At 39.3% G+C, this 17,407-nt stretch overlaps 1 protein-coding gene across 1 annotated transcript in view; it reads right to left on the bottom strand.

Moving 5' to 3' along the window:
- baiap3 (BAI1 associated protein 3) overlaps positions 1-17,407 on the bottom strand; it is a 46,057-nt gene that overhangs the window by 9,939 nt on the left and 18,711 nt on the right. Inside the window, exons 3-22 of the mRNA XM_063470751.1 lie at positions 12,162-12,249; positions 10,453-10,536; positions 10,153-10,260; positions 9,570-9,629; positions 8,932-8,998; positions 8,443-8,656; positions 8,131-8,175; positions 7,111-7,188; positions 6,386-6,491; positions 5,522-5,629; positions 5,342-5,434; positions 4,930-5,033; positions 4,723-4,840; positions 4,419-4,543; positions 3,530-3,620; positions 1,621-1,677; positions 1,418-1,515; positions 1,212-1,263; positions 933-1,084; positions 713-836 (exon numbers count right to left, since the gene is read on the bottom strand). Of these exons, the coding sequence (XP_063326821.1) occupies positions 713-836; positions 933-1,084; positions 1,212-1,263; positions 1,418-1,515; positions 1,621-1,677; positions 3,530-3,620; positions 4,419-4,543; positions 4,723-4,840; positions 4,930-5,033; positions 5,342-5,434; positions 5,522-5,629; positions 6,386-6,491; positions 7,111-7,188; positions 8,131-8,175; positions 8,443-8,656; positions 8,932-8,998; positions 9,570-9,629; positions 10,153-10,260; positions 10,453-10,536; positions 12,162-12,249 (1,972 nt within the window). The remainder of the gene's footprint in view (positions 1-712; positions 837-932; positions 1,085-1,211; positions 1,264-1,417; positions 1,516-1,620; positions 1,678-3,529; positions 3,621-4,418; positions 4,544-4,722; positions 4,841-4,929; positions 5,034-5,341; positions 5,435-5,521; positions 5,630-6,385; positions 6,492-7,110; positions 7,189-8,130; positions 8,176-8,442; positions 8,657-8,931; positions 8,999-9,569; positions 9,630-10,152; positions 10,261-10,452; positions 10,537-12,161; positions 12,250-17,407) is intronic.

The following is a 17,407-nucleotide window of genomic DNA, read 5'->3' on the forward strand; positions in this document are numbered from 1 at the left end:
ATTTGAAGAGGACCCATTTTGACACAATGGACATGACTGATCTACCCATAGCAGCAGCACTGGAAGTGGTCCAGTGGTGTACGCAAAGAAGACCTTGGAAGGAAGATTGGCAAATCAGGTAAGGGTGTGGTTTCTTCTTTTTTTTTAATCACTTCTTGTGAACAACAAGTTTTTTATACTGCATTTGTGGACCACTATAACATCTCAGCTGATCGAGGGACTGGCTGATCTGCTAATGAATGCTAGCTTATAGCGCCAGACAAATTATTTATCAGCAGATTAATGCTTCTCCTTAAAGTGAATACTGTACATGTTTAATAATGGTGAATAAATCATTATTGTACAAAATATTTTAATTCTTAGGAAAAAATATAGAAAAACAAGAGAGCTGGGGGTCTCATAAATCTTTTACACCTTTGGTAACAATGGAACACTTTTGAGCAATAAGGATACAATATATAAATAATATTTTACAGGTTAATTGTACATTGATACTGTGATAATGTGTTAATTGATAACACATTAAAGGTGCCTTTTACAGCTATTCACAGCTACAATCCTAATGAGTTTTAGCTTGTTCTAAAGCTTTAGACCTACTCTATGTGGCACGCAGCCATATTTTACACACCTGCATGTTCAGTACTTCTGTAAGTTGACTTGTCTTCTGAGAAAAGTCTATTATGTTCCTTCTATTATTCATGCCATTTCTCACCTTATCTGTTTCCACTGCCTTGCGAATCCTGTCACAGGACCTGTCGTGAACAATCTGCAGCCACTTGTGAATTGAGGACTTGAACCAGTTATGAAAACCTGTCAAGGCCAACATTTTAGCATCCCTGTAAAAGAGAAATACATTCATTAGAACATGACTTCCAGTCAGAGCCTTTTACATTGTTACATCAATAGACGTTGGAGTCAAAAGGATAACCAACTTGAGAGGAAGAAACTCTCGAAAGCCTTTGAGGATTTTCAAGGACATGAAGAGCTCGAAGATGGTCTCTCCCATTGTCTGAGTCAGTCTGGAGCTCTCCTGCTCGAGAGTCCCACACACCCGCTCCATCGCCATGTTCACATCATCAGCTACCTGTCAGGTCAAAGGAAGTCAGCGTGTTTCATCCGTGTAAAAGTTAGCAGCAACAACAACATATGACTCAGAAAGACTTGTCATGCCATGTTTACAGTGACCTTTCGCATCATTTTCAGTGACATACCTGCTTTTCCAACAATCTGTATGATATGCTGAAGAAATCTACTTTCACTGCACTGTGGAGAAAACAAACAAACAAAGAAAAATATAGAAATCCCATCAACAACCAAGCACACAAATCAGTGTGTCACCACTGAATAATATAGCATGACACTTATCGGTTGTTTTTTTTTTTCTCCCTCAGATGTCTTGCAGAAAACTGCTGTTCACCTGTAGAAAAGTTTGTTGTAGATGTTCTGGGCCCTCTGGACGTCTACACATACAGCATCAATCACCTGAACCAGCTTCTTCAGCTGTTCCTCCAGAGTCTGCATTGTCAGAATATAATGAACATCATCCTGGATGAGAAAACTCAAGGTACACTGTGTAAAAGATGTTAAGATAGCTATGATTTAGGACCAAAACAAGCTTACTCCTTCCTCTGGTTTATATCGAGCGATTAAGCTCTCGTACCACTCAGCAGTTCCTTTCTGTTCAAAAGATTAAAAGGAGAGTAACTGGGCTGAAGTAAAGGGCTCTTATTGACTAGTAAGTATTTCTTACATTCAGCATTTCTCATCATAAAACACTCTGTGAATCAATAAAAGCTCAAGTGTTAAACACATTTACTTCCTCATTTAAAACTTATATCCATATTTCCATATTTTATTGGTACTTTACTGCATTAGGACCAACAATAACATCCACAGATATGCAGTACATCACTACACTCTGTACACTAAATGACTAGGTTATTAGGCACATCTGTTCAACTGCTTAGCCCAAATATCTAACCAGCCATGACGGCAACTCAAAATATTCACGTATGGTTGTCGGTATATTTCAGAATTTAGGAAACTGCTGATCTGCCTGGACTTCCCCACACAACCATCTGTAGGTTTTACAGAGAATGGTCTGAAAAAGATAAAATGGCACTGGGTGCCACTCCTGTCGGCTAAGAAAAATAGCTACACAAGGTCAACAGACAATAGAAGATTGGAAAAACATTGCCAGGTCTGATGAATTTCACTTTCTTTCCGATGCTAGTGTCAGGATTTCTCATTAAATACATGAATGCACTGATCCTCCCAGCCTTGTATTAATAGTTTGAGTTGCTGCTCTTGGTTTAACAACGTGGGGAATATTTTATTTGGGCCCTTAGTACCAAATGAGCATCATTTCAGTGCCACAACGTACCTGACCATGTCCTCCATGGCAAGGTCACAAAATTCAAATCATCTCAAACAGTTTTTTAAACATGAAAATGAGTTTGTGTTCAAACTGTATTCACAACCAGCAGATCCTTCATGACAATATAGACCAAAATCTGTGAGGAACATTTCCAGCACCTTCTTGAATCTACACTATGAAGATTTAAGGTCAAGGTCAAGGTCAAATTTATTTATATAGCACATTTCCAGATAGATGATGCTGCACAAAGTGCTTAACAATATAAAAATGTCATTAAAAAGAAACAATGTAAAACTATAATAACAATATAAAACAATCATAGGACAATAAAAGAATTAAAACAATAGCTAAGACTATTAAATAAGACCAAAATGCTTGGGTCATAGTGTGTTAAAAGCCAGGGCATAAAAATATGTCTTTAGTAGTGATTTAAATTGATCAAGTGTTTCTGCGGATCTAATATTTAGGGGAAGACTATTCTAAAGTCTGGGACTGGCCACAGAGAAGGCTCTATCTATTTGAGATTAGTCCGTGGGATAGATAGCATTAAGTTTGAGCTAGACCTAATGGATTTTCCTGGAGCATAAACAGAAAGGAGCTCAGACAGGTAAGAAGGGGCTCCAGCGTTAAGTGACTTAAAAACAAAAAGTAAAAGTTTAAGTTGGATCCTGTAGGAGACAGGAAGCCAGTGTAGAGAAGCTAAAACGGGGGTTATATGCTCTCTCCGTTTCAGACCAGTTATCAGGCAAGCAGCTGCATTTGAAGACGATGAATGGAGGCCTGGTCGAGACCAAAATACAATGAATTGCAGTAGTCCAATCTGCAAGTAAGGAAAAGGTGAATGACACGTTCGAAGACGTTAACTGGGAGGTATGGCTTTACATTGGCTAGCTGTCTTAACTGAAAGAAGCAGGATTAGACTACTGCACTCACCTGCTTACTCAATTTAAAAGACACCGAGGTTTTTTTACATGTGAGGTTTTTTTTACATTTTTACCAAGGTTTTTTTAGGGCAGTTCTAGCACCTGGTACCTAATAAAGTTTCATAAGTACATGCATGAAGGACAACAATTAATTCATCTACTACATTAAAAAAAAAACATCCTGCTGGTCAAAAACTTCATGGGTCACCCGCACAAGTTTTCTTGTTACCTTGATAGCAGTAGTGATGTCGAGATGCAGGTCATTTCGAAGAGGACACACAGTCTTAAAGGCACGCATGTTTTGCATGTACCCAATCCCCCTGACAGTCACAGACAGAAAAAGCCAGTGACAATGTATGAGTGCGATTATATCATAAAGCAGTTATACAGTAACATAATGTTCTTTAGACCTCAGAAAATATAAAAGCTATATCTATTGCACTTTAACTGTATGCAAGATTCTGCATATCTGTGGAGAAAATGAGAAAGATAACTTTAACTGTTAGGTGAGTCACTTTATGCGTGTGTGTGTGTTTCAGAGTGTAGAAAAGAGTTCCCTTGAGGTGCTGATAACCGGGCAGAGCAAGACTTCTTACTGTAAAAGCTTCTATAAAAAGCCAGTCGCCTCTAAATTAGTCCAAACCAGGCACATGAACTTCAATAATTAGCTGCTTTTACTGCAATTTATAAGATACAGACTCCTTATCTCTGTGCTCTTACTTTCTTCCTTTGGTCACTGCTACGTACAAGCAAAAGCCAAAAGATGGCGATTCTTCTCTTGCTGATCCAGATTTTGCTTGTCGATGGTTTCTCATTTCTAGTTATCCAAGACTTCTAGTTAAAATTTCCCTCTTGGTACATTAGTCAGGTGTTAGTCTTTTTTTTTTTTTTTTTTACAACAAATTGGGCTTTGAGGAAAAGGTGTTATAGCTCTTTTGACATGAGTAATGAACAATGACATTTAAAACATTGTTTAGTGAGTAAGGAACCCAACACTGCTTCCTCCACAGAGTGTGACTGACTGCTTGTAGTCTCTCTGTGTTTGTTGGGGTGAATGGCTGAACATGTTGGTATGAGAGCACGGGCGAGTGCGTGATGTGATGGTGGTGTGCCTTTACCTCAGCATGAGCTCGTAGCGTGTAATGGCAGCAGCGCTGGTGCAGGGGAAAACCTGACGCATGTTCTTCATCAGGCACAGGCAGTGCTCTGTGTACAGCCTGAAGCTGTCTGACAGCTGCCTCTCCTGGACACAGGAAGGGCCCTCAGTTATAGCTTCCAGTACACTGGCTGTGAGACATTTTTGGCTGAACCAAAAACCTTGATGAATGTCAGTGAGGAGCTGAGCTAATGAGGTGACTGTTTCTAGATGATGAAAGGTTTTTGTTTTTTTCCCTGTTGGGGGAGCAACGGTGTAGAACCTACTAGGTCTCCCCGCACAGCGGGAGGGTCCCACTCTGCATCGATAGTCCTCAGGAGGCGCAGCAGCAGGGAGTAGCACACCCTCTGGGTCCGATGGTGGCTGCTGTAGCACTGCCAGCGACTGCATTAAAAATAAAACACGCACCTTCCACCTGACGCTAAAGCTTTCATATAACATTTGATCAATTTTATTCCTCCATTAATACTCACATAATAGCCTGTTGCAGAGGTGAGAGATCAGTTTGCACAGCATGGTGAGTTAGCACAGTCCATGCTGGAGGAGAAACCTGCCCGTTCCAGTTGTACGGCTCTCGCTGGAAATACATGTGGAAGATTACAGTCATTTCAATCACACTTCAACCAATGTAAGAAGAAACTCTTTGTACAGTTTGTGCACTTTTGAGTGCACAAACTAAAATGATTTCTAAATACAATCATTTTAGCCATGTGATAAACAGCCTATGCAGGGTGTACCCTGCCTTTCACTCTCTGACAGCAGGATTATTTCCATCTGTATAAGTTTACATTTAATGATAAAAAAATGACTAAATGGTTAAATAGAAAACAATAGAAGCTGTTATAAAAGTGTGTGCTTAGAAAAAACAAACTAAAGGAAACTCACCTTAACATGAGCATGCTCATACTCCACAATCTGACTCAGCAGTTTCTTGTGAATTGAGACATTTGCCTCCTTCTTAGACAAAGCTGTGTCTCTCTGAAGGTCAAATGAACATTTGAAGTCTTATCGTACACAGAGGAAGACAGGTTTTTATATAATGAATAACTGTTGTACTTTTAATACCTGGCTGGTGAAGAGCTTCAGAATCAGGTGACATTCTCCCTGAACTTTAGATGCACTCGAGCGTGGCTCAAGCTTGAACCAGGTGTCGTAGCCCATAACGGGAATTTCCTGAAGAAGGAAAGCAGCTTGACTTGACATACTGCCAAATCTTCTACAGTATGTCCTTTAATGTATTTGAGTTTGTGTGAGATTTTGAAGATGCAAGGGGCAGGGATAGAATTAATGGGCTAAACCATCTGAAGCCACAGATTGAGCATAAGAGAAGGGAAGAAGCATGGAGCGGGTGAAGACGAGTATTAGAGGTGATGTGTGACAGAAGGATAGCAGCAAGAGAAGGAGATGATTTACAAGATGGTGGGAGACGTGCTATGATGTTTGCTTTGGATGTGGTGGCACTGGAAAAAAACAAATACACAATAACCAACCAATCAACCAAAAAAAGCCCAAAAGAGGCCAAGCGGAAGCTAGCAGAGTTAAAGATGGTAAGACTGTTAGTGACCAGAAGTGGCAGGACAAAATTAGAAATGAGTATATCAGAGTGACAGCTCAGGTTCAGCAGTTTGGAGACAAAGGTAGAGAGGCAAGGCTGACATGGTTTGGACATGTGCAGAGGAGGATGACATAAACAAAGGATGTTGAATATGGAGCTGCCAGACAGGAGGAAAAGAAGATTCGTGACAGAGAAGATTCATGGATTCAGTGAAGGAAGCCATGCAGAGGGTTGGTGTGATGGAAGAAGATGCTGAGGATTGGGGTGAGATGGAGGCAGATGGTTCGCTGTGGTGACCCCTAAAGGGAGCAGCTGAAAGAAGAAAAGCTTGTGTGTGATTTCTCTGCGGAGACAGTTGCACTTTGTTCACTCACATTCAAAGGAATATTGATGCATCCGAGGAAGTCATCTACATTCTCCTCAGAGCCTGATGATGCAGATCCATTCGCGCGCACCGACTTTGCTATTTGCTTAAAATACCTGAGCGGAAAATGCGAGGAACAAAGTAAATGGTGAGTTTTCAGTTTTTCTGCATTTAGCTAATGCTTTCATTATGTGTGACTCACAATTAGAGATACTGCATTTATTTACTGATGCCAGCTGACCACTTGTTACTTTCTTGTTGGATTAAAATTGCAGATTTTTCACCACGGGATGAGGATCCTTTAATCCCTTGGCTATGGTTGACATTCTCAGGTTTTCATTAGACATGTCTGCTATTTATTAGTGTCTCTGTGACCTGGCTGATCTCCTCATGTTCTCTGTGTGCACAGATTTATTGGCACCAGGGTTTCCTGTATGTCAGTCTTTCAAAGGGCAAATACCAAATGATCCCGTAAAATTAACAAGTAGGCTGCTATCAGCTTTTTGAACATGTGCAGACAAACCAGGTCTCTATACTCATCAGCTGGAACTTCTGGAATAATTCACATGGAAATGACATATTTAATGACTCATATTTTTACTGTTGCAATGTCAGCTGGACTCACGAATTAACAAGTTTAATTGTTTCCAAAATTAGGAAAGTTTTAAGGATTTCTGACAAAATTACACTGGAAATCCAGAATTACTGTAGTTAGCATGCAGTACTTTCTTCTACCTGCCCATTCCTCGAAGTCCACTGACTTCATTGAGCTTTTTGCAGGCCTCAGCAACAGATACGTCGTCATCGTGATCCCTGAAGGAAAGAAGACGAATAAAAGCTTGTTACACTCTCACTTACTGCAAAACATGAGAGGCTGTAAGAAGCTGTAATAAACTGAGAAGAGAAGGTCATCTATAATCAAGGCCCATTGTTGTTTAAGAAAAGCAACTTTTACCATGACAAGAGGCAGGAAATGTTTCGGTAACAGCTGAATAATGGGGACATTTTGTAATTTAGAACATCGCATTTTAACAGGCTATTTGATTTGCATAATAATGATATTCACACTGAATGATGCGGATAAAATTGTTACATTTTTGCATAATTAGAAAAGATGATTGCTTCGCTTCACTTTGGACTTTTTTCTCTTTTGCTTGTAAAACTTTGATCTGCTAAAACTGAGAAAGTAAGCAGAACCAGGCGCTAAACTGGGCAGATTGTAAAGCTTTTGACAAAGTAATAAAAAAGATAGAGCTCTGTGACTTTTCTAGAGCTGCAGTGAGGAGTTATTTTAGAGGATTTTGTTGCTCAAACACAAAATATCAACTTTTTTGACTGTTAATTTTCCAAAAAACCCAAAATGTGATGATTTCTGTTTCTCAGCTGAAAGAATATGCTGCCTTACATTTAACTAAATTGAATATCAATAGATTTTGAAAGTTATCTTATCAAATCAAACACATTAGTTGAGAATAATTCAATTTGTAAGTTTTCATAGATCTAATTATTAACTGAGAAAGTAATCAGTTATTGTATACTTAATATAATTATTTACCACCTCTTGTTTCTCTGCTTCCAAATATGTTTTCTTTTAAATTTCTGCAATGCAATGTAATAATCTGGCATTAAAGCAAAAACAAATCAAATGTACTGTAGGTTATTTTTGTAGCTGTAAGAGCTTGGCATTACTATGCACAGTCTCCTCAGATGACACACTGCATTAATAGGAAATAAAGTTGAATTGAATTATCTTACCATATGTCTAGATGTAAGAGGTCATTGTGGACATCGTCTATTTCACTAGAACACAACAACAGCAAAGCAACAATAAAAAACTAAAGACCCGGAAACATCATCGTTTAAGCGCTCATTTTCATCAGCAACACCGACAATAATCGGCTCAATTCTTCAGTGGCTCTTTTCACAGAAATGACATTGTGGCGCACTGGTCACATAACTAGCAGCTTTGGGCGTTAGTGTGAAACTAATGAAACCGTGATTCCTGCATATCACACATACCAGTGTGTGCAGATCTCTGATAAAGGTTAGAATTTGTCTTGTACTCACAACACGAAGTGCTCGTCCCACACTGGGTTCAGAGTCTCAGGTTTGACCTCAGTCACCTGAATACACCTGGCTGGTAACACTTCCTTGGTGCTGGAGCGTTTCTCTAGCTTGTCCTTCCTCTTCCTGAAGCTGAACTTTCTCTCCTTCTTCTCCTCCGTTTCCCGAGGGCTCTGGCCCACGAGGATGCCCAGCATGCAATATGGGTCACTGTAGCCTGGCAGGGTGCAGGGTGACAACCAGAAGACAGTGTTGGATAGTTACTGTTACTGCTGTTTCATTAGCATAGTTCATTTGTCATAGGTTATACATTATATCCGACTACTTGGATTATAACATCAGCACTCATCATTACACTTTAGGCTTAGTGGCTTTTTCTTTTTGTACAAAGTGTCAGAGTGGGGAAGAAAAGTGATTTAATCACTGTGAGTGGATGAAGCACATTTCGATTAAATATTAGAAAAAGATCATGTAATGAATGAAATATCTCACCATTTGCATCCTTGGCCATTAGATTCTTTGCTTTCATAACAGAAACTCTCAAGGAAAAATTGGCTCTCTGTGGAAAAGAATTTCATGCCTGTTTAGTTTAAAACATCTGAGTATATTTCAAGGATGATGGGCATGAATTTTAAAAAATGATAACTTCCTATTTCCTGTTAAACTTCAAGTAAAAAGGCAGTAAAACTCAGGCAACCTCTATTTCAAAACACTTCAAAGTTCTTTACATGGATATTAAAAGGTGTAAAGTGGCAGTCAAGTAAATAGCCCCCCCCCCCAAAAAAAAACCCCCACAAAAACCCCCCAAAACATGCTGTACAAAATGTAGCTTTTACTTGTTACAAGTTTTACATTTCACAAACATCTTCAAGGGCATGACTCTTCAGGCCATGCTTTCACCTTATTACTCCAGAACCTTTCCGGTGCATTAAAGCACCTCCTGTGAGGGCATGGCTGACTTTTGCAGGATTTTCTTTCTACAATGTTTCATTTTAACTTAGGGATATCGTGAAAGGCTCACCCGAAAAAAGCATATTTGATATAAGTCACATAATACTGCAGCTGAATTCTGCCTGTCCTTCTATAACAGAAGACACAAAATTTGCTTGAACGCCACAAACAAATCTCACCTTGGATTCTTGAACTTTTTGGAGAATGATTTCATGTTCTTCCTCACCCATATCAAAAACCTTTAAGGAGAAGAGTGTCAGTCAAAAAAGACCTTTTAACCATACCTGAATTAGAGTTTCTTAGGTAGCAATATTAAAACATACAAAATAGATAACAGAGTTACTGCTTAAATCTAACAAAACATCTCCAAAATATAAAAAACATAATTCGGTCAAAGTCCCTGGCAGAAGCTAACCTTCTGTTAAAACAAGAAAGCCAGAAAAAGATGCCCACTTCAGAAAAAACAAAAGGAGACTACGATTCTTAGCACGACATCATCTGAATGAATGTAATATAACAGCTGAATATCAGTACACAGTGTGACTGGGCTTTGATGTTTAATCAGTTTTGAGCCAAGAGCATCTGCTCTGATTCTTACAGCCCGCTCACAACAAATAACGCTCTCTCTGAGGCTACCATCAGTGTTACTGACAGAGATTTAATGAAGCTCAAGAAATACAGTCTGCTCTTATCATGTGTCCACGAGACAGAGAAAAAGACGGACGGACGGACGGATAGATAGACAGATAGACAGACAGATACCTTCAGCAGGTAAGCAAAGAGCTCATCGTCACTTTTCACATGTTCGGGTGAGGGCACTCCAACCCTGTTGACCACCGTGTACACAGCTTCCTCATAAAGCAGGTCCAGCTACATGAAAACACACTCCAGTTAATAACAACCTTTCAAAAATAAAAAGCTTGTGTTCTTTTGCCCTTATGCGTTCTGCTCCGCTGCACATCAAAAGCAGGAATAAAAAGCCTCAACTGTGTTGTTATTGTGAGTTTTGAGATTTAATCCCTGCTGAAATAAGATGAAAACAGAGAAGCTGAGCTCACGCACCTCTGTCCTGCTGATTCTGTCGGGGATAAAGGCTTGGTCCACATGCTCTTGGGGTGGTGGAACTGTGCAGGCCCCTCTTTGGCACTGCGAGAGGACAAAACCAGTTTAGCCAAAATAAAATTGGCCTTGGATAAAGGCTGTGTTGAGAGGAAGAACTTCTAATATACATGTTTGGCTTTTTTTCTTTGTTTTTTCAACCTAAAAAATCTTCCAGTGGTAGGAGAAGTACAACGCCCATTTATTTATTGTTGCATCAATACAACAATATAAAAATAATAATCTTTTTGAACTAAAAACACAAAAGCGAAAATTACAATCTAAGAAGCCTCACTGAAAACTGAGGAAATTTCATGGAAATTATCTTCAAGACACATATCTGATTAAAAAATTCCTACTGTGTCACAGATTTCAAATGATTTGCAGTTTTTCCATGAATGCACAACTCATCCCAAGAGCTGCCCTCTTTTGCAAAAAAGAATAAAAAACTAAAAAATTTAACAGGATCTGCAGGTAATTGGTGGTGTCAAAAAAATCATAAAAACTGAAGGGTAGCCAAATGCCTTTGTTCTCCAAAAAGAACATTACAGCAAACCTGCCAATGAACACAAGGATAAAAACCGTGCCTAAAGGAATGTGCTCTTGATGATGGATCAAAGTCATTGGCCCACAAATATTTGTACATGTGTTTGTTGTTGACCAATGACAGCTATGAAAAGAACCTTATAAAGGCATAAAAACATTATGGTGTTGTCCCCCATACCCTCAGGAACCAGTCAGGTTGTAGTTATTGATTCAGCAATGTATTCTGCACAACATCAAAAAGTGCTGAAAGACAACATGACCACAACCAGGTCGAAAGTTGAAACTGAACTGAAGTTGAACTTCCACTGACGGCTGGTTCAAGAATGGAGAAATGGTCAATAGTTATGGACGGGTTTACAAGGGACAACTCGTAAATCAGTGCCAACATCAATGTCCAAACTCTTCTGTGCTCCTGGAAAAATGGTCAAAAACTTCTATAAACAAACGCCTAAACCTTGTGGAAAGGAATGGGCTGAAATCAGATTAGACCCAATGTATTAAGAATGGGATGTCACTCAATTTCATTTGCATGGAAAACCCTCTGTAAAGCCCTTTGACTTACCTTGTGTTTGAATAGCACTATACAAATGAATCTGACTCAACTTGATCCCTCTGGTGGAATAGAGTTCAATTGTCTTTCTATCTTGCACACACAAACAAAATAAATAAATAAGCGTAAATTTAGCCACCGATGGATAGGAGAAAAACAAAACAAACAAACAAAAAAATCATTTTTCCAGAAGACAATATGATAAATGGCATGCTGAGTGAATATACCTTCTGTTTTGATCACAGTCAGCAGTTTGCTTTGGGCTTATTGGCTATTTTGCTGACAGCGATACAGCAATTTGGAAATGAAATCATCAAGCATTTGCTACAAATTTTTAAAAAGCATCACTGTCTAGCTTTGGCAGTAGGAGAAACTGAACACAGCCTTGACAGCAGTTTGTCACAGCCGAGTTTCCAGCCCTTTGAGCGCCCTGCTTAACCTAGTCCGTCTGTCTATAGACGTCAGAGTGGTCATGGTGGTGGGCTGAAAGACAGCGCAGAGATCTGTACTCGCTACACACGCTGTACATGTTTCAAACCTGTAACAGACAGAAATGCGGAAGTTAGGTGGGGGTTACCTCTGCCTGGGCCGCCCGCATCATGTTCTCCTGTTTCTGCAGGATGGCATTCATACGCTCAAAGAACTCCACGCTCTCCTCTGAAATCCTGCCAAGTAGACGGAGCACATTGAAAATCGATTATCTCTAAAGATAGAGAGGGAAAATAAAAAAGTGAGTTGAAATGCATGTTGTACTCTGTTATACATCTACACCATCTGATCAGCCTAAATTATTTATGGATGGTAATTACAGCAGGATTGAGTGACATTTGTGGGATCACACAGCATCCTGTTTGCAGACACTTTGAAGAAGCATCTGTCAATAAAGAGGATCTTTTTCTTTTAATGTTGAACTACTGGACTCCATCGCCTACCGTTCAGCTTTTTATTACTTATCAAACACCCTCTTGTCTCAAGCTTAAAAAAAGAAAAAGTCAGCATGTCTGCACCCTGCATGAACCATGTTAATCTGCTATGAGCCGGGCTGTGTGCAAAATGCAAATGATGTTTCTGTTTCCTCCAGGTGTGAGTGAATCCCCGGACTCCCGCCAGCCCCAGTTGTCATGGTGATTCGGGCACATTCACTGAGCTGGCTGAACACCTTGGGAATCCCCACCACCACCACCACCACTTACACCCCATCTCTCCCAGTATCTGCCAAATCTCTCTAGGGGGAATCTTCCCCTCAGCCTTTATGGAATTCACAGACACCGGCAGCCGCTCTTATGTGAGCTGTAGCGGAACCATCAGGATCAGCCATGCCGTCTGCCTTTAACTTCTCACCTCCACCACCTAACCCTACCACCACATCTACCTCTTTTCTCATCCTGGCATACTTCGAAAGAACTGTCCACAGAGGCCCTGACACACTCCTTTATTAGCATCCCAGCATCCCACATCCCAGCACTTACTGAATATCACAGTGGTGGGGCAACAGATGGTAAACCCATGAGGTTTTTAATGGATAATGATTGCTGCCATGCTGGGAGAGTTGGTGAAGTTTCTACTGGGGTGAGGACCAGTTGAACTGGAAAAGTGAAAGTTTCCTTGGGTAAACTTTTATAATCATATCAGAGTCACTAAAACATAAAAAAAAAAACACTAAAAAAAGAAAAGTGAGGAGTACAACTTGACAGTGAGGTCAGTCCTCCCAATATCAGTGACTAATGTTAGGCCTTCAGTGGTTGTTTTTTTTTTAATCTACAGCCAAGAAACCATTTTACCAAAGCAGTTTATTGGCATGATGCCATTTCATCTGACTCTGTTTGTAAAATTGATGGAGTTAGAAATCTTTTTTGTAGGTAAGTGACAGCTTATAGATATTTGGAGGGAATAAATCATGTATGAATATTTTCTAAAGAGTATTTTCTTCATTACAGTTTCAACCCATAAAAAGTCGACAACTCATTTCAGGTGACTGAGTTATTGTAGCCTTACTGGTCATTATGGCAGGATTCACATGGCTGCATTTCAGGCTTCAGTGTTCTCACTTCTTGTCGCTTTGAATGGGTGATGTCATGCATTGCTGAAATGAATTACGGATGTGTTGCTTCTCTTTGCTTACGCTACACATGCCGAAAGTCAAGAGAAATTCAACTTCTGAAGTGCCAGCATGGCTGTTAGTCAATTAAATTTTTTATGCAAATATCCTGAGAGCATGAATTGGCCCGTCTGTTTATTTTTTATAGGAGTAATTGATAATTGCAGTGAATAATCAAGCTATTGGATATAAACAAAGTTAGTAACAAGCATTAGCTAGCTTGGCTAATGCTAACATTAGTCAAAGCCCTGCTAGCTAGTCTTTTGATGACTGGTTATAGTTGCTATGACAATTGTCCTAGTAAAGATATCCTGACCTCAAAATTCTGGAAAGCCTGAATCCTCTGTGAATCTTGCCTTAGTGATTTGATCCCCAACTAATCTAATCTGAAGTTTCTTTGGGTCAGATACTAAATCCCAAATTTCCCTCAACACATCCCCAAAATAAAAATAAAACTTTAAAAAACCCAACCTTTTTGAATATGTTTGGAACTTGTTGAATGTCCGTTAGTCAGTAAGACTAGCTAAGCATTATTTAATGTTTACTCATTAAAAAATTCGACACTCAAACTTGCTTCAGGATTTCTTGCCTATTCCCATCAAAAATCCCAAAACAAATGGTATCGTCTTTTGTCTAAGTGACTTTGTGACATTTCAACAACAACAAAAAAAAAAATCCAGCAATTAACTGATAACCAGGACAGCTGCTGAATTTGCTCTACATTAAAACAGTTCTGAATAAAACCCATAGCTATACTTTTCAAACACCCTCCTGCATTATACAGAAAATAAAACCACAGCTGTTTTTCGTAAGTAAACCTCCTCAGACAGCATTTGAAAGAAAACCCCAAACCGAGTCTGTCAAAGACAAAGCCTGTTCCACTAACAAGGGATTGGGAGCTTTGTTTCACGGAGCTTCAGTTTTCATTTGCACAAATAGTACAAATAAGCTTCATTCCACACTAAGACTTGTGTTTAGAGACACTCGGTTCTCTCCACATCCGGGTTGAATTGCCCAGAGTATTTTTGTATCCAGAAATCTGTCCCATCTTTTGTCAGTCAGCTTGAGGATTTGTCCAAACAGTCTGGGATATTTTTTTTTCTTTCTGGGGGCTTGGGACAACATGTTCATGGGAAGCAGTACTGCACAAATGATGCAAATCAAGTCCATTTTAACATGATACATCAAAAAGATATATTAAAGATGTATTAAGTTAAATCGTTCTCTCCATCTCTCATCCACACACACAAACACACACACATGCACGCACGCTACCAGAATAACAAACTGATTTGATGTTGCTAGGAAACAGGTCCCTTTTTTTAAAAGCTCATTTTATTGTAATTTATTTTCCGAATTCATTCAAATGGTTCAATTATGATTTCCTGTCTGGAGAGTAAATCAGAAGGAAAACAAATAAAAACAAGAACGTCTTCTGTCTAAAAGAATAACTCAGAATAAACATGAACTGACTGAGAGTGCGAAGATGACAGAAGCCCTTCACTTCAAACCCCAATATATGATGGCAGTGCATACATAGTAATTAATATTGCAGACATCACTGTCATCTGCGGTATGAAAAACAAAGTGACGTCTGTATGCATTCTAGTAAAGTTAAATGTTGTTTTATTTATTTATTTTTAATCTAATTCCTTATGGATGTCAATCCATAATATAAGCCTGGGGCTCCAATCATAAACTGAGATCTCTATGACAAGGAACCCCTCAAAACAACACAGAAGACTGTTTGTTATACTCTAATTACACATTTGATTAAGCAGCAAAACATTACAGGTAGAAGGCTTCAGCGTGGAGATAAAATCACAAAAGCTCTGATTGAATCTCTCCATTCAATAACGTGGAAGAATCTGCAGTCGCTCATGCAGCCAGTGGTACTGACAGACATAAAAGTAGCCTGGTGTGAAATTATTTCCAACTCAAGACTTTTTGGTTGCTTCCCAGTTGCGTTTCACAGTTTTTACTTTCTCATTCCGTGGGTCAGTGGCTGACTGTGGATCTGACATATTTTAAAACAGACCACTGTCAGGTTTAAAGTAAAGGTTTGGCATGCTTTCTGAAAAAAAAAGCAGTATCAACAAGAAATCTGACACAAAGACACATTTAAAGGATTGCTGAGGTATAAGACAATTCTCCTGGATACTTTGAGTAAATGGCTATTCCTTCCTTAAACTTTTTCCCCACTTATCACATACTGTTTTCACAATTTTAAGTAAGATGTGTCCCCTCAGAGCTCTTTGAGCATGCACAATCTTATTCTTCTTTTGATGGCTCGCTTTAGGGGTCATTACAGCGGATCATTTGCCTTCATCTAACTATGTCCTAGTATCCTCTTCTGTCACACCAACTCTCTGCTTGCCCTCCTTCATTACATCCATGGATCTTCTAGGGTGGTCTTCCTCTTTTCTCCTGTCTGGCAGCTCTATATTTAACATCATTTGCCCAGTATATCCACTATGCTTCCACTGTATATGTCCAGACCATCTCAGAATTTTATCGTCACCTTTGTCTCTGAATGTCTCAACTTCAGCTGTCCCTCTGATATACTTGCTCATAATTCTATCCATTCTCATCACCCAAATGATAATCTTAGCATCTTCATCTCTGCCACGTCCTGCTCTGCGTCATGTCTTTTTGTTAGTGCTAGTGTCCCCAGGCCATGCATCACAGCATGTCTCATTACCATGAAGAATAACGCATCACTATAACATTTCAAATGTTGTAAAAATGTGTGGGACCACTTTGTTTTTTTACACGTTTATTTTTGTGTTTGATTTGTCTTCTCTGTTGTTATTTGGCTATTTTTAGGAAAAAAAAATGCAATTTCATGCATTTAGGCATGTAGACTTAAGGCAACCGACTGAAGATCAAACCCAAAATTAGCATTGGGATAAAAGGTCATTTAATAAATGACTTTGAATGTGGCAAGATTGTTGTTGAAGACAGGCTTGTCTGTGTTTTTTTCCCACACCACCATCTCTAGGTTTTACAGAGAATGGTCTCCAAAAGGGAAAATATCTACTGATCCACAGTGAGAGAGAAAATGCCTTGTTGATGCCAGAGTTCAGAGAAGACTAGCCAGTCTGCTTTGGATAGCCAATATTAACTCAAATATAATGTTGGATCTGGACGCATATGGGCTATAGTGGCAGAAGACCACACTGTGTCACTCCTATCAGCTAGGAACAAGAAGGTGAGGCTGACATTCAAAAGTGTACAAAAGAACTTTGGAAAAACATGATGTGGTCTGATGAGTATCAGAGCAGATCATCCCTTTTATCTTCAAAAATTAAGGATGTTTTGAGGGTAAAAGGGAGTCCAGCCCAGTATTAGCAAGTTTTACCAAATAAAGTGGCCAGTGAGGGTATACAACATTAACCAGGAAATCTTTTCACATCTGCAACAAACCCATGATCTCATAAAACTCACAGTTGGCCAAACTCTAGCTATTTAATTCTGTGGAACTATCCTGCCCACTGAAAAATGAAGTTAAATGGAGTCCCAGCGTACTACAATGCAATCCTTACAAGCGTTGTAACATTGTGCTTACTGACACAACTAAATGTGCATTAGAGGTTGCCTGTCTGGTAGTATTTTAGATTTTCATAATTTCCACAACTCCCACAACTAAAAACCAAATCCAACACTGAACTTTAAACTAAACTAAAGCTTAACTACAAACTGAGTAATTTTCAAAATGTTCCAAT

This window comes from Pelmatolapia mariae, linkage group LG4 (genome assembly GCF_036321145.2).
Source record: "Pelmatolapia mariae isolate MD_Pm_ZW linkage group LG4, Pm_UMD_F_2, whole genome shotgun sequence".
NCBI classification, from domain to species: Eukaryota; Metazoa; Chordata; class Actinopteri; order Cichliformes; family Cichlidae; genus Pelmatolapia; species Pelmatolapia mariae.